This window comes from Trichechus manatus, unplaced genomic scaffold (assembly GCF_000243295.1).
Source record: "Trichechus manatus latirostris isolate Lorelei unplaced genomic scaffold, TriManLat1.0 scaffold00006, whole genome shotgun sequence".
NCBI lineage: Eukaryota > Metazoa > Chordata > Mammalia > Sirenia > Trichechidae > Trichechus > Trichechus manatus.
Genome location: NW_004443942.1, coordinates 2,849,819 through 2,875,280, shown reverse-complemented (window position 1 = coordinate 2,875,280; position 25,462 = coordinate 2,849,819). Strand labels below are relative to the sequence as shown.

The following is a 25,462-nucleotide window of genomic DNA, read 5'->3' as shown; positions in this document are numbered from 1 at the left end:
AGAAATCATAATATGTTGTAGATAGTTTCTTTTTTAAAAGACAAAGCTCTTCTACTTTGTTGTCAGGCCCAGTTCCTAAGGAGCTTACAAACAGATATATTCCAGGCATACGTTGAAAAAAACAGATTCCTAAAAAAGTTGCTGAAAATCACTTACCAAGAAGGGCTGGAATATTATTTGGAGACTGGTTGAGTACAAAATGAAACTGTGCATCAGCCTGATCCATTTTGTCACCTTCAAGGAGGCAGAAACAAGCTCTTCCCAACAAATGGTTCTGAAAAAGTCATACCTCACTTTAGGCTTTCCTTTACCAAGGACTAACCAAAACTTAACGTAAACATGTAACACTAAAACAAAAATCATATAGGAAGGAGGTGGATCATCATACAAATTCCTCTAGCAACTGTAATGTGTTTAAACTACCAATAAGCAATTCTTAATTACAAATTGAGAAACTATCCTGAAATGCAAGTCTTCTGTGCCAGTAACAATGACAACAAGAAAAGTTCAAATTACTTAAAATCTGCTTGAAATACACCTGGAGATGTTGGAATTACTAATGCAACGCGTTATATATGCTAAAGTTGCCCATAGTACTCCAATAGTACAAGCACCAAAGAAATTCCCATTTTAATGAGGAATCCTTTTTCTTGAACAACCATATTATTTTAAGAAAACTTCTTTAAAAAAAAAATCTTGTTGCCTATCACACACATTTTGCTTTCATGTAGTATGTTTTTCTCCCTTTCATAAATTCAAAGAAATGTGACTTATTTTACCTGATCATACATAATAATTTTATCAGCCATCGTATACAACAGGGTTGCCTGTGTAATAAGATCTTTCTTATTATCCTTATTCTTTTCCTTCCGAGCCTGTTGTACATAGTAGGCCGCCAGTGTATCCAAGCAAGTCATCTGGTCTTTTTCATGGTCTCTATAGTCCAAATTGCCATCTATACGAGCTGCTTCCAACAACTTTACGAACTCTTCTGTTTTTCCTTGCTTGTAGTATTCCAGCTACAAGGTAAATGATTAAATTAGAATCACTAAGGCATATATTCACACAAAAAAATTTTACATGAACATTTATAGCAGCTTTATTTGTAACAGGCAAAAACTGGAAACAACCCAAATGTGCATCAACAGGTGAATGGATAAACAGGCTTTGGTACAACTGTACAATGGATACTACTCAGCAATCAAAAGGAATGAACATGCTATAACATGGATAAACCTCAAAATAATTATGCTGAGTGAAAGAAGCCAGATCAAAAGAGAGTACACACCATATGATTCCATTTATATAAAATTCTGGAAAATGCAAACTAATCTTTAGTGACAAATGGCAGATCAGTGGTTGCCTGGGGACAGAGGGGAGGGGCCTTTGGGGGTGATGGAGATACTCATTATAATGACTGTGGTGATGGTTTCACAGGTACATGTATACACAAAACTTATCAAATGGTACAAGTATGTGCCATTGATTGTAGCTCAATCATACCTAAATAAAGCTATTTAAAAAAAATTAAGATCACTACAAACGCTTCCAACTTACTTCTTACCTAGCAATAGTTGATTTCAAACTAAATTTTTCAAACAAGCAAAGCCTAACCACTTTCTAGAGTACTTCATGGGAACTGTTTTTCTGTCATGGGGAACAATGTTAAGTAGCAATGTTTACATTGTGGCCAAGTTGTATTTTCTCAGCTTATCTGTAAACCATAAATCAGTTTCACTGAATAATCACTACTTAACCAAATATTCAATATAGCATACCCTTTAACTTAAATAAATTTTGCGTTTACCAACACATATACAAATTTTATCAGCAGAGTACACATCATTTAGGAAACTGGGCTTATTGTTCCATAAATGGTAAGACAAATAGCTTCCACAGACATAGTACAACTTATTTATTGTGTATCCAAGCTGGATATTACTATATCTGAAAACAGAAACCACTATTTTCCAGTCAACAAATAAGAATATTTGTTACATGAATACTGACCGCCAAAGCAATCCATATGTGCAGTTGTGTGTGCTCCTGTTTCAGAATACTGATAACTTCATCCCCCTCCGGTAACTGATCGAAGTCAAGTTCAATAACCTAAAACATAAAATGTGGGTTTTAACTCTTCTTTCTTTTTTTAAATTGACATTTCTTCTTTTCTGCTTTTCTTGACTATACCTCAAAATGCATACAGTTAGGGTATGTGTTCAGTTTAAGTATGGTGAACTAATACCATTAAGAACTGTTTAATGGAGCACGTGACAAGTAGGTTCTACTGTAATATTAAAGTACAAGCACAGAAAAGCAAACAGACCTTGCTAGTTGTCCCCAAATCACTACAATGACAAAATGCCACAAAAACTTCGCTTACTCAAAAATGGCACAAAAATTCTGCTAACACATAATTCAAGTAAAGTGCAAATAAGCACCCTAAAGACACTGATGAAGTAGGTCTGACAACTTCAACCTTACAGGCAATGCAAAGTTGAATGCCACTGTACACATTAATCATGTGGCAGCATTTGTGTGTCACAGATACTCCTGAATGAGGCACAAAAATAGTAGTAAGAAAATGTTCTGGCATTAAATAGTGATAATGATTATACAACTTCATGAATATACTAAAAACCAATGTATTGTATGGTATGTGAATTACATCTCAAAATTGTATCTAAATAAAACAAATAAAAATAATAATAGGAAGTGTCCAATAAGATCTAATATCAACGCTGAGAGGAAGTCGTAGGCCACTCATGGATAAAGGGTCAGGAAGGGACAGGGGATTAATTCTATCAGTACACACTAGCAGCTTCTCCTTAGACACTCTGATAAGCTGTGTCTTGGGGTTCCTATGTCTGTGGAAACTCCATAGATCATTTGACTGTTTTGCTAAGTGCCTCATGTGGTGCAAATAGGCACAATGACAGACTCAAGTTTGAAGTGGAGACGAGGCAAAATCCTATGTATTCCTACGAAAAGGTACCTAGTTTCAACACCAGATACACCAGTGACATCAGCGCCCACCTCTGTAATCTGTGGCCGGATTTACTGTTTATCAGGCACTCTCACACCCCTATGCCACTGAATTAATTAGGAAAAGAGTCGAGTACTGTCAAATACGAACAGGTAACAGGTTGAACGGGAACTTTCAAGAACTCCTTCTTGAATGGCCCTGGGGCTGTGAGAGCGCAGGGGCTGGGAAAGGAGGCGACCGGAGCTTTGGCCGGAGACTTCGGCCTGGGCTCCTGGGGGAGGGGATTGCTTTAGCTTCGGAAACCATGTCGAGCAAGGGAAGGGGGGATCGTTCAAGTTCACGGCCCCCACCTCCTCCATATTCGACACTTACCTCGTCAGTGTCCCGGAGGGGAATCTCGATAGAGCCACGCGACATGATGAGATCAAAAGGCGAGCCGGTGTCCAGCGCCACAGCTTGGCAGCCGGTAGGATTCGCTTCTGGCTCTTCCAGTGGCTAGCGGCGGGCCGGGATGTAGTTGTGACTGCCGCCCTGCGGCGCAGCCAGAACTCGGACTTCTCCTTCTCTTCAGCGGCTCAAACAACGAGCAGCAGACGGCGCTCGGCCACTTCCGGCGGCCCCGCCCCCTGCCCCGGAAGGATTCACCGCGGGAAGGTGCGTCGTATGGTGGCTCTACCTGTGGCTCTGGTGTTTCTCCAGGCTTTCGCTCCCGGATCGACTGTAGGTTGACTGAGAACTTACAAGACCTCTGTAGCCCTGAGGCTTTTGAGTCTAAACTTAGTACTTACGCGGGCCGGAATAAAAGCGCCGTGGCTGAAGTGGCTCCGCCCCTAGGTGGGCGGAGCAACGATGCGGCCGCCCCGGAGTGGGCGGAGAACGAATGCGGCGTCGGTTCGGGGCCTGGCTACTGACTGACTAACTTGGAACCTCTGGTCCATCCTTTGAGGCCCTGACTTGGCCTCTGTTGGATGGGGCTTGCCAATCTTGATTTCTTCCTAGGATTGCTGCTAATAATACAATAATTCACTCCTCAATCCAATCATAGTTCATTGTTTAGCACCTATTATGTGCAAGTCATTCCACTTTCAGATTCTAGTATTTGGGGACAACTAGTAAGGTCTGTTTACTTCTCTGTGCTTTTACTTTAATATTATAGTAGAACCTACTTGTCACGTGCTCCACTAAACAGTTCTTAACACATAATAGTTCAGCAGTACTTAAATTGAACACAAACCCTAAGTATCTGCATACTGAGGTACATTCAAGAAAAGCAGCAGTCAAAGAAGAAATGTGAATTTAAAAAAAGAGAAGAGTTAAAACCTACATTTTGTGTTTTAGATTATCGAACTTGACTTTGATCAGTTACCAGAGGGGGATGAAGTTATCAGTATTCTGAAACAGGAGCACACACAACTGCACATATGGATTGCTTTGGCGGTCAGTATTCATGTAATAAATATTCTTACTTGTTGACTGGGAAAATAGTGATTTCTGTTTTCAGATACAGTAATAACCAGCTTGAGTGCATGATAAATATATTAATTGTACTGTGTCTATGGAAAGGAGCCCTGCTGGCACAGTGGTTAAGCGCTCAGCTGCTAACCCAAAGGTCAGTGGTTTGAACCCACCAGCTGCTCTGAGGCAGAAAGATGTGACAGCTTACATTAAGATTACAGCCTTAGAGACCCTATGGGGCAGTTCTACTCTGTCCTATAAGGTTGCTATGAGTCAGAGTCAACTTGTTGGCAATGGGTTTTGGATTTTTAAGTAATAGGATGGACTGAAAAAAAATCTACTCATCAACAAAGGGAGATAACAGTCTGTCTGGTCTCTAGGTATAAAGTTGTGGGTGATGTTGGAGAGAATCTTCCCTGAGAACTTAGAACCACAGGTTTGTATCTCAGGTAGGCTGGATATTACCTACTTGGTGTAGGAGGAGTCCCTGGGTAATGCAAATGGTTAATGCGCTCAGAGGTTCCAGTCCCAAAGTCACCTTGGAAGAAAGTCCTGGAGATCTGCATCTGAAAAATCAGCTACTGAAAACTCTGTGAAGCACAGTTCTATGTTGACACACATGGGGTCACCATGAATTGGAGTTCACTCCACGGCAAGTGGTTGCTTGGTGTGGGAACCCCTAAGGCAGGGAATTAGAATAAAGATTACCCCTAGGCCTGTGGTGTCCCTGGGATGCTTGGGCAAGTTACTTAACCTTTTTGATTGATCCATGCTTTCCCTAGTAGTAACTAAATAAATATTAGTAACTCACAGGTATTGAATGTTTGCTGTGTGTCAGGACTATTTTGAGCACTTTACCTGTTGAAGTTCTCTTCATCTTCAGATATGGGTACAGTGATCTGTCAGTGGGGCAGTAGGGTGGGGAGAGGCATGTCTGTCTGGTAGGAGTGGTATGCAAATAAGATGAGAAGTCATTCCATCAGTGTTTGTGTCTGTATATCTCTACTTTGGAAACTGCCGCATTTACTCTGTCCCTGGGGATTTTCTCTCTTCACATGGGATGCAGACGCTCAAACTCTTCTCTTCTTCTTTTTCTTATTGTTCTTAAAGACAAGCACAAAGTCCTTTCTTGTCTTAAGAATTTTCTTATTGAATCTTGATAAAGGAAGGAAGGAAAGAAGATAGAACTTGAGGTGACCTGGTAAGATGGGTAAGATTTGAATAGGCAGAACTGTGGGAATGATGTTTCAAGCAGAGAGGATATCATGAGCAAAATCTTAGAGTAAGAATAACACTAAAGCCAGTGATGAGTGAACACATCACAGTATTAAAACTTTTATCAATTCTTTGATGTCCGTCTTCTGCCCCATCTCCTCCAGGAATCCTTCTTTGTTAACCTCCTTCTACAAGGGTTTCTGTCCTTCTTGTTTTTCTTATTGTCTCTGAAAATTGCTAGGCGTTGAAATCACAAAAGGTCAAATACTGTATGAGACCACTATTATACAAACACATGAAAATGTTTCCACACAGATAGAAACAATCTTTGATTGTTACAAGGGGGGATACGGGTGGGAAGGGAAAAACACTAACTAGATAGTAGATAAGTGGTAACTCTGGTGAAGGCTAAGACAGTGCACAGTACTGGGGAAGTCAGTGCAGCCTGACCAGGGCCAAGTCATATAAGCTTCACAGACCCAAACGCCCTGGGAGACCGAGCTACTGGGCTAAGGGCTGGGGTCCATGGTCTCAGGGGGCATCTAGCTCAATTGGCATAATATAGTCTATACAGAAATTGTTCTACATCCAACCATAGTGAGTAAGGTCTGGGGTCTTAAAAGCCTGCAAGCGGCCATCTAAGATATATCTACTGGTCCCATCCCAGCTGGAACAAAGGAGAATGAAGAAGATCAAAGACGCAAGGGAAACATCAGTCCAAAGGACTAATGGACCACAACTACCACAACCTCCACCAGACTGAGCCCAGAACATCTAGATGGTGCCTGGTTACCACCACTCACTGCTCTGGCAGGGATCACAATAGAGGTCCCAGACAGAGCGGGAGAAAAACGTAGCACAAAAATTCACACACACACTAAAAGACCAGTCTTGCTGGTCTGACAGAGACTACAGAAATCCCGAGAGTATGGCCCCTGGACACCGTTTTAACTGAGTACTGAAGTCACTCCTGAGGTTTACCCTTCAGCCAGAGATTAAACAGGTCCATAGGGCCAGCAGTAACACACGTGAGGGATCTGCTTCGTAGTTTATTCACATATACGAGACTAATGGGAGTACCAGCCAAAAAGCAAAGATGAGAAGGCAGGAAGGGACAGGAAAATTGGAGGAAATGAAAGTAGGGAACATGGGGCGGAGAAGAGGAGAATGTTGACACACCGAGGGGTTGACAACCGATGTCGCAAAACAATTTGTGTATTAACTGATTAATGAGAAACTAATTTGCTCTGTAAACTTTTATCTAAAGCACAAACAAACAAACAACAACAAAAAAAAAACATTGCTTGGCATTGAACTATACACACTTTGGAAGAACGTCATGTATCAGTATATTTACCCTTTCCTCTCTCTTTTTTAAAATTTATTGATTGATTTATTTTGTTGGTGTTGAGAATATACACAGCAAAATATACACCAATTCAACCATTTCTACATGTACAGTTCAGTAACATTGATTACATTCTTCCAGTTGTGCAACCATTCTTACCCACCTTTTCTGAGTTGTTCCTCCCTCGTTAACATAAACTCAGTGCCTCCTAAGGTTCTTATCTAATCTTTTATTCTTTTCTCTTTAATATATATTTTTTGTATGTAGTTTTTCCTTCCTCTAAGACTGTAACCTTCTTAAAGAGGTATGTTTATATACTTTATGAATATTCCCCTCTCCCAAAGTTGAGGAACCTAACAGGTGCTCAATAAATAAACAGATTTTGAATTGCTTTATAAAAACCACAATTAGAAGCACAGCAAAGGATATTGCTTGTAAAAGCAAATGTAAACATAGAATTTGCATGTTATTGCTTTGTGTAGATGAGCTTTCTGCTTAAGTGTTTAGATAAATACTTCGGAGATATTTTCAGAACCTTACAAAGTGAAAATTGTTTCAACTAGATGATACATTCATTCCTAAAATTTTAAGTATTTCAAATTTAAGGAGAGATGGATTATTTTGACTGAATTATCTTAGGTTTCATGTACTAAAAGATCTTTGTTTATACGATCAGTTTAGAAATGTTTAAAAACACTTTTACCTCATTAATTCTTTGTCTATCTTGGTGTATGTTATAAACACACCACTGTGCTCTAGGACTTGTTAGGGGAGAGAGAAAATTAATGTGCACTCTAGTGAGAATTCTTTTTACTTACCCCTGGGGTGATTTTATACCTAAAGAAATATGCTATCACAATTTAAGGAATTCTTTACTGACTGTCCTATGCACTTAACTCCCCTTTATAAGTGTGGAAAATCAATTTGACTATATAGTTTATGATTGGATCAGTTAGTGGCTTACACACTGTAACCAAACTTAGCCATCTTACCAGTGCTTTTTGGGGGAGGAGGTGCAAAGGCCAGGTCATACTGACATATCCACCCAAACTGCAGCCTGTTCATGCAGGTGAGGACTGTTTACAAAGGCAATTATTTAAAAGTAAATAAATAAATAAAGCACTGGTATTAAAGTTCCAGCACTACTTTTAAAATTTCAATTCTTTTTGTTTTGTTTATAAAAAATTCTCTTCCAATACTAGTAGCATTTTCCAATAACTTTATTTTTATGATGGAATAAAGGGAGAGTGCTTCAAGTTTAGAGAGATTTCCATCTCTGTGTTTCAAAGACAAGATGCCTGGGGTGTCACCTGGACAACTAGTTAAAACTCAGATTTCTGGGCCACACCCCCAGTTTCTGATTCAGTAGAGCGGGGGTGGGATGGATAATTTGCATTTCTAACAAGTTCTCAGGTGATGCTGATGCTACTGGTCTAGGGACTACACTTTGAGAGCCACTGCCTAGAGAACCTAGGACACTCAATCTTAAGTTGGACCTTGAAAAAGAAAAGTTATGATTTCTTGAATACTTACATTGTGCCAGGCACAGTGAAGTCACTTCACATATATTATGTCTAATCCTCACACCAGTTTACACATTGAGAATGAGTAGTCCTATTTAATAGATCGAGGAACTGAAGCTCAGAAAGCTGAATAAGTTACCCAAGATCACCCAGCTACTAAGTGGCAGAGCCAGAATTTGAGCCTGGGTTTTTCTGTCTCCAGATCCATGCTTTTTCCATTAAAATATGCTTCTTTACCTGGATTAAAGTTCATCTAGTCCAAGTTCCTTCCTCATGCAGGAATAACTTCTCAGTGAGGGTTCTTCAGTTTTTGTTCAAACCTGTCAGACACTCACAACTTTTTTTTTTTTTTTATTGTACTTTAGATGAAAGTTTACAGAATAGTTTCTCTTTAAATGGTTAGTACACATATTGTTTTATGACAATGGTTAGCAACCCCACAACATGTCAACACTCTTCCTTCTTGACCTTGGGTTCCCTATTACCAGCTTTCCTGTCCCCTTCTGCCTTCTAGTCCTTGTCCCGGGACTGTCATAACTTCTTAAAGAAGGCCTTGTTGGGGGACAACTAGGGTGATCAGTCACCCCATTTTACCTGAGATTAAGGGATTTCCTGGAACACAGGAGTTTCAGTTTTAAAACCAGAACAGTCCCTGGCAAACTGGGGTGGTTGGTAGTAACATGAGGACAACTCAAACCATTTCATATTATTTACAATGTGCTCAAAATTTCCTTCCTTTACTTTTTTCCTTCTGTTGTAGTTTTGCCTAATGGGGTCTTTTACGGGACAGTCCTTCAGATGTTTAAAGATGGTGATCTTCTGTCTTCATATAAATGTCTTCAGTAGTTTGTATGTGCCAGGAACTCTTCTATGTATTTACACATATTAACTAATTCAGTCTTCATAATGAGGTAGGCACTATTATTATCCCCATTTTATAGATGAGGAAACAGAGGTACCTTTAAGTAACCAGCCCAAGGCCACATAGCTATTAAGAGGCTGAGCCAGGATTAACCCAGACAGTATGGCTCCAGAATCCACACTCTTAATCACTACACTTTATTGCTTTCCACCCAGTCAACAAATATTCATTGAGCACTGTCTTAGTTATCTAGTGCTGCTATAACAAAAATACCACAAGTGGATGGCTTTGACAAACAAATTTATTCTCTCACAGTTTAGGAGGGTAGAAGTTCAAATTCACGGTACCAGTTCTAGGGGAAGGCTTTCTTTCTCTGTCGGCTCTTGGGGAATGTCCTTGTCTCCTTTCAATATCTGTGGGCCTGGCATTCCTTGGGGATCTCCATGTGCCTTGGCAGCGATCTTCCCCTGGTCTAGGAGTTTCTTAGTGCAGGGACCCTGGGTCCAAAGGACGTGCTGCACTCCCTGCTCTTCTTTCTTGGTAGTAGTGAGGTCCCTCCCCTCTCTGCTCACTTCTTTCTTCTTTTATCTCTTGTAAGATAAACAGTGTGACTCAAGCAAGGGTATGACTTGAGTGAGGGTGTGACTTAAGTAAGGCTGTGACTCAAGATTTACCCCTGCTTCATTAACATATAGAGGTTAGGATTTACAATACATCACAAAATGGAGGATAATTAGATCACAAAATGGAGGACAACCACACAATACTGGGAATCATAGCCTAGCAAAATTGACACATATTTTTGGGGGACACAATTCAATCCATGATATTCCACTCTTTGGCCCCCCAAAATTTATGTCCTTGCCACGTGTAAAACACATTCACCGCATCATATCATCCCAAAGTCTTAAATCAACGCCAAGTCCAAAATCTCGCCTTCTGAATCATTTAAATCAAATGTGGGTGAGATTTTAGGCATAATCCATCCTGGAGCAAAATTCCTCTTCATATGTGAACCTGTGAAATCCAGAATATAAGTTATCAGTTTCCAAAGTACAAAGGTGGAACAGGCACAAGGTAGACATCTCCATTACAGATGGGAGAAATTGGAAGGAAAGAAGGGATAAAAGGTACCAAGCAAGTCCAAAACCCAGCAGAACAATTTACATTAGCTCTCAAGGCTTGAAAATAATCCTCTGTTCTCTGAGACCATTTAGGCAATGGTCCTGCCCTCCAGACTCTGGGTGTAAGCCATGCTCTCTGGATTCTGAGTGGAGGCCTCTTGGCCCTGGGCTTCAACTCTGCCTTCCAGGCCCACTGGGACGGCAACTCTGCTCCCTTGTCTTTGCGTGGCCTGGTTTTCATCTGAGTGGCGACCCTACCCAGTTGACCCTGGAAGGCCACATTCTTCTGTCTCTTGGGCATGGCAGCCCCGCCCCCTTAGCTTTAGGCAGCGGCCCCATCCCCCTCGTACACACTAATGGCAGACCCACACTCTGGAACTGAGTTGGTGAAGATCCGACTCTTTGAAACCTGGAAGACCGTGGTCCCACTCTTTGTAACCCAGAATGCCCAGCTTCTTGTGCTCCTTCCAACAGTTTGCTAATCTCCAAGCTGCTCCAGGATGGTCCTTTTCTTTTCTTGGAGGATAACAGATATAACTCCTTTGGCCTGTTTCCTGCTTGTAGAATTCCAAGAGGCAGACAACATTCTTTCCTTTCTTCTCTCTCTGTTCTGTTTAGTCAGAATGCCAGCACAAGGGATAAGAGACCTTCAGAGTGCATGGGTAGAGGGGCTCTGGTTTCTGTGTCAAGAGGGCTGCGGAAAGGTTATCGCTAGGCCAAGGCTGCAGGGTTGCAGAGGGATAGTGCTATGGGCCTGTAGCTGGGACTAGCTCCGCTGCCTGTCCTCATACTCACCTACCAACCCCTGGTTCGCCCTGGAAATGGTGGGAGAGCTTCAGTCTTCCTGCATTGTCCCTCCAATGTCCTTAACTTCATACTTAGTTTAAAGGAGAAAGGCTTAAAGAAATTCTGTTGTTTATCAAACAGCATATGTTGCAGGGTGTATTTGGAGTTGAGAGGCAATAAATTGATAACTGACACGATTCGGTACCAAGTTTCTAAAAAAATGTAAGTTAAAAAGTTGAAATCCAAATTAGAAAAATTTGAAGTCATTCAATTTTACTCCAGAAGGATACAAAAGGAAAAAGGGAGAATCTTGCTCCTTCCCATCCCATCCCATTTTCTCTACCTACGGGTAGTTTTCTGTGATTCTAGGGGAAAAAAAAGCATTTACATGTATGTGTCAATGTTATAATTTATACAAAAGGGATCATTTTCCTCTATACCATGCTTTTTTTCACTTAATAATATGTCTTAAAAATCATCCTGTATTAACACATCCAGATTTACCTTATTCTCCTTAATTACTGCACAGTATTGTGTTATGTGGGTGATGAGTAATTCATTTACCCAGTTTCCTATTGATCAGCACTTTGGGTTTTGCTTTTATAAAAATTTTGCCAAGAAAATTCCTGTACATACGTATGAGTGAATTTTTGTGGGTATCCCAGTTGCTGTCTAGTCAGTTCTGACTCATTGTGACCCCATGTGTGTCAGAGTAGAAGCATGCCCCATAAGGTTTTCCATGACTGATTTTTCGGAAGCAGGTTGCTAGGCCTTTCTTCCAAGGCACTGCTGGGTGGACTTGAACCTCCAACCTTTCAGTTAGCAGCTGGGCAACTCCTTTGTGGGTATAACCATATCTAAATTCTTTGCTATGCAAATAGGTATGTGCCTTTTAAATTTAGATAGATTTTATCAATTTAACCTGCAGTAAGATTGCATCAGTTTGTACTCCCCTCCCATCCAAAGTATATGCCTGCCAGCAGTGGAGAATTCTTTATCAGTTTGAAAAAAAAAAAAAAGTTTTCTTACTATTTTGATTTGTATTTCTTTAATTATACATGAAGTTGATCATTTTCAGATATATTTAGAGTCTTTTGAATTTGTTTTTCTACAAACCATTTATCTCCGTTTCATAATTTTCTATTGGGTTATTCATTTTTCATATATATTTAGACCAGTTCTGTTTAAGTTAAGGAGAAGAGCTCTTTGATAAATAGATTTCAAATAGATTTTACCTGTTTTTGAACTTGGTGTTTTGACTTCATTTTAGGTTTTTTTTTTTTTCTACTTTTTTTTATGCCAAAGTTACATTGCTACTTAATTAAATTTGTTATTGTTTCCTTTATGGTTTATGGGTTTTATAGCCTTCTCAGAAAAGCCTTCACCTCTCTAAGGTTAGTAATACATTTACCCGTGTTTTTATGTATTTTATTTTTTACATCTAAATATTTGATTCATAAGGGGCAGCTTCTGTCCAGAGGTGAGATGGGAAGGCAGAGAGGGTTAGGAGCTGGTTGAATGGACATGGGGGATCAGGGGCGGAAAGGAGGAGCGTGCTGTCGCAGAATGGGGTGAGCAATTAGGGTCACATAACAACTTATGTATAAAATTTTGTTTGGGAGACTAACTGGAAATGTAAACTTCATTTAACTACAACAATAAAAAAATTAATATTTGATTCATCTGGAATTTATTGAGGTATAAGAATGAGATAAAAAAAATCTAGCTTTGTTATCTCAATACAGACCAGTTGTGCCATCATCATTTATTTACTGCTATGCATTGAATTGTGTCCCCCCCAAAAATATGTTAACGCCCTAACCCGTGGTACCTATGAACAGGACCTGGTTTGGAAATAGGGTCTTTGAAGATGTTATCAGTTAACATGAGGTTATACTGGAATATGGTGGGTCCTACTCTGATATGACTGATGTCCCTATAAAAAGAGAAAAGACACAGAGGGAAGATGACCATGTGAAGATGGAGGCATAATTGGAGTGATGCATCTATAAGCCAAGGAATGCCAAGGATCACCAGTGGTCACAAGAAGCTAGGAGGGAAGCATTCTCCCTCAGAGGCCTCAGAAAGAATCAATATAACCAACACCCTGATTACAGATTTTTAGCCTCCAAAACTGTGAGACTTCGTTATGGCAGCTCTAGGAAACTAATATATTTACTAATCTCTCATTTTTCTCAGTGATTTGAAATCTCACCTCTATGGCATATTAAATTTTCTTGTGCATCTGAGTCTATTTCTGATTTTTCTTTTGCTCCATTAATTTGGTCTGTTTCTTCTCTCATGTCAAACTACTTTCTTCAATGAAGGTTTAAAATATGTTTTAATATCTGATAAGTTTAGAAACCGATATACTTAGGATGGGGTGGACAAAGAAGATCTTGCTGAACAGGTGACATTTAGGCTGACATTTGAAGAATAAGAAGTAACCAGTGTTTTGGAGATGGGAGTGGGGAGAACTCTAGGCAAAGGAAGCTGCATATACAAAGATTGTAAAGCAGAAAACAGCTTGGCATATTTGAAGGAACTAAAAAACATCAGTGTGGTGAACAGAGTGAACACAGGAGAGAAGAACGTGAGAGAGGGTTGGAAAGATAGACCAGATTTTGTAGGTCTTTGTAGACTATGGTGTAAAAACAGCTTGGGGGTAGTGTCTGACCTCCTCCAACTTTACAAGAGGGAAGGAGAATCAAGATCAACAGCCCAAGGCTGATTCCTATGAGGCGGGGGTCAGACATGCCTCCTCTCTCTGCCATCTTTACCAACTCTGACACCAACTGTCTCTCCCACAGCACTCTCTGCTTCTTTACTGGGTTCAATAATTCATTGCAATGGCCACACAGAACTCACAGACCAGACTCACAATTATGGGATTTATTAGGGAAGTAACAGTTGCAATTCAGGCTCAGGAACACCCAAAATACAATTCTTCCATCCGGACAGCCTCTTCCCAGCTCTCAGTCTCTGCCAAAAGGCACTCATGTTTCTCTCCCTGTGGGCCAAGAAGCCCACCAAGCCATCTCCTCCTGTTGGTCTCTCCTTTCTTGGTGGTGAGCTCCTCCTCTCTGCTCTGGAATTGGCTCTCTTTTAAGGCAAAATTGACCAGTCCCCTTGCTAGGCCACAATTACCTTATCACACAATCACCTGGGTGGGAGGTATAAGACCATGACTAGAAAGGCCACACACAAAAGTAATTAATCGCAGCTCACATGGTAAGGAGTTCGGTTTTGTCCAAATTGCAAAGAGAAGCATTTAATGAATTTGAAGCCGGGAAGTGATATGTTCCCATTTACAGTATAAAATCATCACTCTGGATGCTATGTGAAGAATGGGTTGGAGGAGAGCAAAAGTTATGAGGAGGCTGTTGCAGCATTCCAGACCAGAAATGGTGGTGGTCAGGATATGGTGTGGGCAGTGGAGATGGGGAGAAATGGACAAATTTGAGAAACATTCGAGATAGAATCAACAGGATTTGTTGATAGTTTGGGTGTAGGGAGAGCAAGGAATCATGGCTGATTCCCAGGGATCTCCTTTTCATTTTGTACCTTTCTGGACCATTTAAATTTACTTGCCTTGTTTACGCATACATTTTAAAATGGAAAAAGTGGCAATGAAGATTGAGGGACTTGAAAAATATCATATTTGGACTTATTTACATTATGAAGTGTCAGCACATGGATAGTGGTATCGTTTGCTGAGATAGGGAACACGTAGAGTAGAAACAAATTTGGGAGTGAAGGAAACTGGGCTGGGGTGATATTAAGAGTGCAGGGTTGAGATGGTAAGTTTCAGATGCTGAGAAATCCAAAAGCAGGTAGCATGTAGACGGTTTGATACGTGAATCTGGAGCCAGAGGAGATGTCTAAGGGTGGACACACCAACCTGCATATGAAGTTTATTTAGAATCATAGGAATGAGTGAGATGATGGAGGAGGAAGAGAGTGTGGAAAGAGAAGAGAGCTCAGGACCAAGCCCTGAGGAACAGTAGCATTTAGAGATGGGTGGAGGAGAAGGAGCCAGCAAGAGAGACTGGAGAGCAGCCAGAGGCAGGGCAGGAAGAACAGGAAGGTGCCATCTCAAAAACCCCACACCCCAGCCCTTCAGTGGCTTCCTGTGTACTTAGAAAAAAGTCCAGACTCCTATCCACCCTCTGCAAGGCTCTTCACAGTATTGCCAATGTCTACTACCCCTGCTTCAGCTTTAGCTACTCTCAACCTTGGTCACCTTCTTTAGGGTCTTCACAAGGTCTTCTTGCCTTTCTGCTTGGAAGATCTACCTCCAGCTCCCTTATCCCATTCATAGGTGTGGCTCCTCTTCATCTTCAGATGTCATCTTTTCCTTATCCAAGTAGGTATTCCAAGAAGGTTCAGCATCATATTTATTTCCTTTATCATGATTTGTAATTACGTATCTGTTTATACAGGGCAGTAAGCTCCATTGGGGCAAGGATAGCTTCTTTCTTATTCCTTTTTGTATTCTTAGTACCAACACATTGTCTAGCAAATAGTAGGCATGTAATAAACAGTTGATGAATGAATGAAGTAGCAAGCCCTTTGAATCTTCATGATCCTGTTGGGTGGGAATTTTAACGCTTCTCCCTCCCTTTTTTTAATTGAACACCTGAGACTCAGAATGACTAGGTAACCGTTCATGGGAATCAGCATAGGTGAGTAGTGATGCGTGGGTTTAAATATCAGTGAGCTGTGTTCCAGTGGCCAGGCCAAAGGGGAACCATGAAAGTTAGGTTGGCGGAAAGCCCTCTGGCCGCGGTTGCTGGTGGGCTCCAGGGCTAAGTAAGCAAGGTCCCAGCAGAGGGCAGCAGAGAGCTGTGCATGATTGAGTGGGCCGTGGACGGAGGGAAGCCTTTGCTGGGCGGGGTTGAGCAGTAGGCAGAACAGTTGGAACTGGCACTAAGATATGGTTTGAGGAGAGGAGATGACCTGCCTTCTGTCCAGTCCTTTGCATGAGGCTAAAATGCACTGATGAAGAGCTTGAGGCAACACCCTTCTTATCTGTGTTTAGATGTGCTGATTCTAACCACATAATTAGAGTATAATGAAGTTGTTTTACTGTGGGCCTCTTGGAACTGAGAGGGGTGGGAGGTATGTGGAGGAGGAAGTGCCCTAAAGTGGAATGGTGAGTATAAATAGGATTTTTGGCTTTGGCTGCAAGGAGACAAGCCTTCTAGAGACTATTCTGCAAAGCAGAAAATAAGATGGTGTCCATCAGTTAGTGCCAGGCAGGGGAGTTGGGAAGGCTCAAAGGCAGACAGCACACAGGGAAGAGTAGGAAGTAATTATTGGCTCAAAGACATAGATTGTCAGAAATATGTTTCTTATATGCAATATGCAATAAACATTTGATGGATGAATGAAGTAGCAAGCCCTTTGAATCTTCGTGACCCTGTGAGGTGAGAATTTTAATACCCCTCCCCTCTTTTTTTTAATTGAGCACCTGAGACTCAGAACGACTAGGTAATCGTTCATGGGAATCAGCATAGGTGAGTAGTGATGTGTGGGTTTAAATATCAGTGAGCTGTGTTCCAGTGGCAAGGCCAAAGGGGAACCGTGAAAGTTATACTCTCTGAATTGATTTCCTTTCTCTTCACCTTTTTTGTGAGTAAAGTGGTATTATTATTATTATTTTTTAAATTCCAACCTTTCATCTATGCTTAGGGGAAAAGGGATTTTGCACACACATTGGCCAGAGTCAGAGAAGGAGCACAGTGTCTCCTAGGGGTCAGCAAGGTGGTGGCAGCAGAGGGCTGAATGAAAGGCCCCAAGCAAAAATGACACTTAGTCCGGGCATATGGTCTTTCAAAACACACACACTTCACATATACACACATATACGTAGCCACACACACCATACACACACACATATTACACATGTGCTCACACATACATATAAATACAACACACACATCAGAAACACACTTCACATACACACTGACATACAGTACATACACGCTCACACACAACACCCCTCCCCTTCCTGATAAAGGGTCTTTGTAGTGAATATTGTGGTTGCATCTCCAGTAGCCATTCCAGTCTCTCCCTTGCCTCCCTTCCATCCCATGCGTGTAGTAGCAATGTGGTTTAAATATAGGACAGAACCAACTCTTAGCTTTCGGGGTGGTTTCTGATTGGCCACTATGATTATTTTAGGAGTGGGCATGTAGCCATATTGGTCCATCAGATGTGTATTAGGAAGCATGTAGCCCTGGAAGCTGCCAGCAGCCATCCTGCCACCCCAAGAAAAGGCCAGTTTAGGAAAAACTAACTGGAAGTGGAGGTGACTCACAGACAAATGGAGTTACAGCCCCCCAAACGTTGGGAGCCTCTAAATAAGCTATGTCTGAATCTAAAGTACCTCTGGACTTTAGATTTTGTGGACCAATAAATTGTCTTGGTTGTTTAAGGCATTCAGTTTGGGTTTTCTGTTTTTTACACCTGAAAACCTTGGAATGGATTTGCTCCTCCTAGAACTGTTTCATGGGAAGGCCTGGGAGGGCTTCAGCTCCTACTGTAATAAGGACTGTTTCTTTGTTCCTCTTCTCTGATCTCAAAGTGACCACCATGGGCCTTGCACAGCTCTCAGAGCTTTATATACATAAAAGAGGAGAAAATATTATTTAAAACCAAGACCAATCATAGCCTCTTTTGCCTTTTAAGGAAAGTGACACAATTCATATTTGCTGAAGAATAAATCTCTAAATGGATCTTGTCTCTTGCAGAGGCTGAGATGAAATTCAAGCCAATGTTTTTGAATTCCAGGGTTTTATATGATCTCATTTAATCCTTTTAACCACTCTGTGAGGTGAGCAGTATTTGCTTCCTTTTTTCAGATGATGAATGAGGCTCAGAGAGAGTCACCTACTTAGTGTCATATAGCTACAAAGAGGTGGAGCTGGGCTTTCAGCCGAGGGCTGTCTGCCTCTAAAGCTCCTGATATGCCTTCCAGGGTAGCACTCCATCTACCACACCCATGGCTGCCTCCTGGATGTTCCTAGGACTAGATTGGGGAGGGGGTGGTAAAGAGATATGAGGGAAGTTATTCTTGTACGTTTATAGGGGTGTAGGTGGGAATGGGGAGGACAGAGAACCTCTCATTCCAGGGTTCTGAACGTGGTAGGAAGGAGAAGCCAAGTGGCCCTTGGAGAGTAGCACAACGGCTGGGCACACAGGCTTAGAGTCCAGCTAGACCTGGGTTCAAGTCCCAGGGCACAATTTGTTAGCTCTGTGACCTCACGCAAGTTACTTAACCTTTAGAAGCCTGAGTTTTATCCCTGATAATGAGACCTAGCTCCTAGGGTCTTTGTGTAGATCAAACAAGAAACCATAATAAGACACTTAGCACAGTACCTCGTACTTCCAAAATGGTAGCTGTTCATAGTGCTCAGCAGGCTCAGAGGAGACATTCTAAAGGTTTGTTCTGATTGCAATTGCAATTTTTTACCGAGGGGCAGAGAGAGGCAGCTCATGCACAATGGTTTTTTTTTCCCCTTGGGAGCAGTTGGTAGGAAGTGGGGTGGGCTTGGCCATGTGCTATCGCTGTCATTGCCAATTGGTGTGAAAAAGGAGAAGGAGCTCCTTACTTCACAAAACAAATGATCAGTATCCCTCATGGAGACATCAGATCAGAGAGATTTCAAACTGAAGTGTTAAGTTTACCGAGGACTCCCAAATGAAGGAAGGCTGGCCTGGAAGGTTTGGCTCTCAACCTGGCACCCTGACATCTGGCCCAGGAAGCAAGCTGGAGGTGGCAGGAAATCTGACCACCATGCCTGGCCAGACCTATTTCAGGAATTGTCAAGGCTCAGGTAGGAGTGCAGGTTAGGTCTGCCCTGGGACCTGGCCAGGTCTAAGATGAGGCTAGTGACACACCAGAGGCACAAAACGTAAGGAGGCACAAAACGTAAGGAAGCACTCACTCTCAGGTGCTGATCCCACATGCATGAGCCAAAGAGTGAGTGTTTCCTTGATTTTGTGCCCTGGGTGCCTTCCTTGCCTTATCTTAGTCTGGCCCTGCCTGGGGCCATGGAGAAGGAGGCCTGGCATCACTGCTTCTGTTTTAGAGTGAGGGAGGCAGCTCTCTCATGAGGTAGAGGGCACACAAATGTGTGTGGCCCCACATCACAAGGATGAATGCTCAGGTCAGAATGCCCCAACCTGATAGGCAGGCCCAGTGGATCCTGACTGTGCTGAACTAGCAGGTGTCTTCCCTTGGACAGATTAGACTTCAAGGTAGTGATGCAAATGAGCACGTTCCTTTCTGCTCTTCACTCACAGAGGGAGCTTTGGCCCAGAAATAGAACCCATGATGTTGTGAAGGGAAGTGTGTTAGTTATCTATTGCAGCATAACAAATTACCTCAAAACTTAAAAAAAAGAAAAAAAGTGTTGCCATTGAGTTGATTCCAACTCATAGTGACCCTGTAGGACAGAGTAGAACTGCCCCATGGGGTTTCCAAGGAATGGCTGGTCGATTCGAACTACTGACCTTTTGGTTAGCAGCCAAGCTGTTAAACAGTCTGCCACCAGGGCTCCTCGCAAAACTTAGTGGCTTAAAACAACAATACTTATTATCTGTAGGCCAGGAATCTGGGTGCGATTTATCTGGGTCCTCTGTTTCAGGTTCTCTCAAAGGCTGCAATCGAGGTGTTGGCTGGAGCTATAATCATTTCAAAACTTGACTAGGGGAAGATCGCCTTCCAAGCTCACTCATGTGTCTCTTTCCTTCTGGTTGTTGGCTGGAGGCTGCCCTTAATTCCTTGCCATGTGGGCCTCTCCAACATGGCAGCCTGCTTCATCAAAACCAGCAAGCTGAGAAGGCAAGAGAGAGAATGCAAACAAGATGGAAGTCATAGTTCTTTATAGCCTAACCTCGGAAGCGGTATCCCATCATTTTTGTAGTGTTCTATTTGTTAGAAGCAACTCAATAGGCCCATTCTATACACATACACACACACGCACGCACACACACATACACACACAGAGGGGGATTACAACAGAAATGGGGATCATAGGGAACTATTTCAGAAGCTGCCTGTCACAGGAACAGAGTAGGAGAAAAGCAATTAGGATTTATTGAGGTTCAAATATATGTCAGGGAATCTCATAATTATTCCATTAAATCCTTACAACACACTTGTGAGAGGACTGACCTAAGTTATTTTCTGCACAAAAAAGTATTGAGGAAAGTCTTTGAGGAGTTAAAGGCCAAATGGGAGACCCACGTATGAATAAATCTCAGTAAGACAAGTATGAGTGCTGTGAGAAACTGCCAGAGGGTTCCTTGAGGTTGGAAATCAGAGATCAGTCAAGTTTGTAGCATGGCTGGTAACTGACAGACAAGCAGACTACTGAATCCAAAGCCACCATTTGAACAGGGAAGTTGGACAATGCTCTCACGACAAATGAGTGGGGGATAATGATGAGGTCACCGGAACAAGTCCCCAGAGGCCGGGGTTGGGATTAGATTTATGAAACGGTTGCACAACTGATGTTCCAGGATTATTGATGATGTTGGAAGAACTAGTGAAAGGCTTGTACAAGAGGACAGTGGCTGGCAGCCAGAAGGGTGGCAGTGGGTACATTAGCCCAGTAGAACATCACTGCAAAGACGTCTATACCAACTACCTGGGGTTAGGACAAACTTCACAGGTTAAAGGCACAGTCCCCCCAAACTGTCCTCACCTCAGACACCAGCTGCAAGTGTGAGGTCCTTAGGCCACCCTCACTTTTAACAGCTGGGTTACAAATTCTGGGGTTCCCATTACCTCTTCAGTTTTGATAATTGTCTAGAACAGCTCATAGAACTTGCTGGAACAGTGCTGTACTTACAATTACAGTTTTATTATAGCGAAAGGATACAAATAAGAACCAGCCAAAGGGAGAGATGTATAGGATGTGGTCTGGAAAGATCCCAAATGGAAAGCTTCCGTTGTCCTCTCTTCATGGATCAAGATGTGTGATTCTCCCAGTACATTAATGTGTGACAATATGCAGAATATTGCGAACTAGGGTTGAGCTTTGGTGTCCAGAATTTTTATTGGGGTTTCATTACATATGAATGAGTGATTGAATCATTGGCCATGTAATTTAACTCAGTCTCCAGGCCTCCTCCCTGCCTGAGAGGTTGAGCTGATACCAAAGCTACAACCCTCTAATCACATCTTGTGTCATCTATTTAGCATAAACCTTCAGATGTGGTCCTGGGGCTCACCATGAATAACAAAAACACTCCTATCACTTGGGAAATTCCAAGGATTTAGAGATCACCTGCCAGAATCTGGGGACAAAGGCCAGCCAAATTCTTTATTACAAAATCACTCTGGGATGACAGCCTCAGGGAAAAGCTGGCAGATGAGGTGGTTCCTGAGATGATCAGCAGAAGGAAGTGATGGTCAAAATAGCAGGAGCTTGTACACAGAGGACATCAAAGTGGAGTACATGCAGAACATTTGAAATGTCTAATGGATGAACCTGTCCAATTATCTTTCCTTAGCTTGTATGATCTCTGGGGGTGGGGCTGAGGATTTCCTATACTGTCTAAGGAGACATCTGCCCTGACCTGGAACAAATTAGTTATTCTCTGTAAGCCTTAGTTCCCATACCTTTAATAAGATAATAATAACTACACACAGTGTTTTGTAGAAATTAAATAAGTAACAATGTAAATTACCTAGTATATAGACTAGTTGCTGTTGAGTCAATTCCAATTCGTGGTGACCCCATGTGTGTCAGAGTAGACCTATGCACCACAGGGTTTTCAACGGCTGATTTTTCAGAAGTAGATTGCCAGGCCTTTCTTCTGAGGCACCTCTGGGTGGACTCAAACATCCAGCCTTCTGGTTTGAGTGTGTTAACTTTTTGCACCAGCCAGGGACTCCACCTAGTACATATGTCCAAAAAAAAAACCCCATTGCTGTGGAGTTGATTCCAGCTCATAGGGACCCTATAGGACAGAGTAGAACTGCCCCATAGGGTAGGGGCTGTAATCTTTATGGAAGCAGCCTGCCACACCTTTCTTCCAAGGAGCGGCTGGTAGGTTCAAACTGGCAGCCTTTTGGTTAGCAGCCAATCACTTTAATCACTGTGCCACGAGGGCCCCTCCTCCTAGTATATAGTAGATGCCTAATAAAAGTTAGCCCTCTTCTCCCCTCTACCACCTTCCTCCCTCTCCCCATTTAAAATAACATGGTGTGGTATATATGGTAGACTGGCACTGGCACTCAACCTTCATTCCATTTGCCTTCTAGTGGACTGTCCTGTACTGCAAGGCTGGAAAGCTAAAACTACATTTCATTTCCCAGACTCTCATGCAGTCAGGATACCAAACCCCTACTGGCATTGAGTCAATTCCGACTCAGCGACCCTGTAGGGTTTCCAAGGCTATAAATCTTTACAGAAGCAGACAGCCACATCTTTCTCTTATGGAGCGGCTAGTGGGTTCAAACCACTGACCTTTCGATTAGCGGCCGAAAGCTTAACCACTGCACCACCAGGGCTCCTTGTCAGGGTGCCAGAAGTTATTAAGGCTTAGCCAGTCAGATGCACTCTTGGGAAATTTGAGCAGGAGACAAACAGAGACCATACTTCTGCTGCTCTTGCTGTTTTTGCTGGCAATTGCAGTTGTAGGACTCACTGAGTTCTCTGTGGTAGCATGAGCACATATCCTGCTACCCTGTCACGAGCCTCATGGACATTGAAAGGTGAAGGGCATCTGTTTTACTAGTGGCCTTGTGACATGAGCAGTGTTGGTTTTAAAGAGAGCAGCTTCCTGACCACAGAGGAGCCAGTAGCTCCCTTGCTGGCCCTGGTCTCCTTTGGGAAGCCTCCTTGAAAGCTCAACCTAGAGTCTTCTCTAAATCCCTCCCAGTAGTTCTGTAAGACATTTAATACCTTGTCATAAATCCTTTCTTGCTTAATCTAGCTGGAGTGGATTTTGTTCTCTTCAACTAACCAATACATGTGGGATGGGGAGATTTGTATTGCCGAATTCCTCCTAGAGAAAGCATTGTCTGTGTTTTGGAAGGATGCTGTGACAAGTACTTGGAGAGAGGAGATTGTAGACCTTCCCCTCCCCCACCAGCCCCCACCCGATCCACACCCAGGACCTGGTGTCAGTTGACAATAAGGCTTCAGGAATTTTTTTAGTTGCTTCTGAAAAAAGATGGGAAAGAGACAAAAGTGGAGAGAGGGGAGGACTCAGTGGGTGGCAGAAGGCCAAGTGCTGTATGACATGACCCTTTTCCAGGACCCCCTCCCCCTACATTTTTAGTAAAGCCTATATAAATGCTTGGAGTGATAGAATTTTTTTGTTGTGGAAACCAGAGGAGTGATTGGATTTCATGTTGGGGAGGATGTAGTGTGGGACAGAAGTGTGTTAGTACACCAGAGTTTTGACCAGTAGATGAGGCCAGGAGACCATAGGGAATGAGCATTAATACTGCTATTAATACTATTAATAGTATCACTATTAATGTTAATACTATTAATACTAACCCCCAGCCTATGGAATTCAGAAGTCCAAGCCCATTTCACTTAGATGCCAAGGAGCAGAGGCCCTCAGTGGACATCCCAAGTACACCTGAATAGCACTTACGACTGGTTCCTTCTCGTTCTCCTTGACTCTTTCTTTACCTTACAGCTTGATCTCTTTCCCCCTCAACTCTCAGAAGACTTAAGTTGTACAATCCTTCAGAGCTCAGGTCACTTTGTCATCTATATTTGTGTGCTTTTTTTTTTTTTTTCCAAACTTCTTCTGCAAGACTGTCAGCTCCTGGATCCAGGCCTGGGTCTAATTCGTCTTTCAGTCTCTGAAGTTACTACATGCACTGTGTTGTGTGCACGTGTGTTGTGTGCGTTTTTCTGGGGAGAGTACCTGAGCTTTAATCATATTCTCAAAGGGCTACGGGGCCTAGAAAAAAGTTAAGAAACTGCATGAGGAAGACTTTTTTGGGACATCTGGATACTGTTCCTTTACTGACATGCAAAAAAGAATTATCTTTTAAAAGTCGAGTCCATCTTGTCCTCATGCTTGTCTTCCATTGAGGGTGTGCACCCATGGAGGTCTGAAACTCATGGGCTATGCAGGAAACCTAGAGTCAGTTTCTAGTTTCAAGATTCTGCCAGTTAAGGACTCAAGCAGGGCATGTTTATAGTCTCTTCCCAGGACGCCTTGCCCTGCACTTTAAGAGGTTTACAAGCCAAGCTGACAGCAGGCGAGTTCCACTGTGGGTGGGATCCACGGCTGTTGTGTGTTTTCCAGCCTGTTGTCTCTTAAGCTGTAAATATTTATTGAGTGAGTGTGGGGATGTCAGTTTCCGAGAGGGTCTGGGGCAGCGAGTGTGGGGGATGGTGTTGCTGGGAAAACGAGTGCCCCATGGAGGCTGGCATGTGGCGTTGATGCATTAAGCTGGAAGACAAGAGTAGTAAAAACTGTATCATGAGTCAGTGTCTCCACTGTCCAGGGCTGGCGGGAGGTGAGCTCTGTTATGACCTGAACATCTCAGCTCAGAAACCACGGGCAAACACGAATACAGCAAAGCTGGATTCCAGACAATGCTGAGTTTGTAAACTTTCCAATGTTCCCACATTTATCTCTTAAGTTACTCCAGCGGCACTTCCATTTGACTGATGGCTCTGCACGTGAGTGTGTGGTTGAGTTCAGTGAGGTAGACAGTGAAAGACTGGAGAGGGCCAAATGAATTGCCATATTAACCTGCTGGTTTTTAACTTCTCAAAATGGAACTGTTTCACTCTAAGTTGCAGCTGAGGCTCCAAGATCCTTGTACTTTCCACAGAAAGATTTCTTATGGCCTGATGACAATGAGGTGACCCTTCATCCACTTAAGGATAAAAAAGAGTTGAGGTCGAGGTGGCTGCGAGGAGTAGAAATTGGAAGATTTTGAAAAAGTATGCTGTGAATCCTTCCCACCCCAACTCTAAAAGGGGTTCTGGGAGGCCTGAGCCTTTCTACTCTAAGGAAGCCGCCTGCCAATTTGCACAGCTGCCACCCTAGAACCATGCCACTCCAGCCACGATCTCACTATCAAAAGTATGTCCCACCCTTTTTTCTGGACACCCACGAGCCAGTGTCTGAATCCTAGAGCCACTGCCATCTAGGCCGCAGAGAAAC

At 42.5% G+C, this 25,462-nt stretch overlaps 1 protein-coding gene across 1 annotated transcript in view; it reads right to left on the bottom strand.

Moving 5' to 3' along the window:
• The window catches only part of CTR9 (CTR9 homolog, Paf1/RNA polymerase II complex component), a 30,044-nt gene extending 26,455 nt beyond the window's left edge, over positions 1 to 3,589 (bottom strand). The window contains exons 1-4 of the mRNA XM_004369646.2: positions 3,359 to 3,589; positions 2,011 to 2,109; positions 780 to 1,019; positions 157 to 274 (exon numbers count right to left, since the gene is read on the bottom strand). Of these exons, the coding sequence (XP_004369703.1) occupies positions 157 to 274; positions 780 to 1,019; positions 2,011 to 2,109; positions 3,359 to 3,403 (502 nt within the window). The 5' untranslated portion in view covers positions 3,404 to 3,589. The remainder of the gene's footprint in view (positions 1 to 156; positions 275 to 779; positions 1,020 to 2,010; positions 2,110 to 3,358) is intronic.
• Positions 3,590 to 25,462: the final 21,873 nt, after the last annotated feature.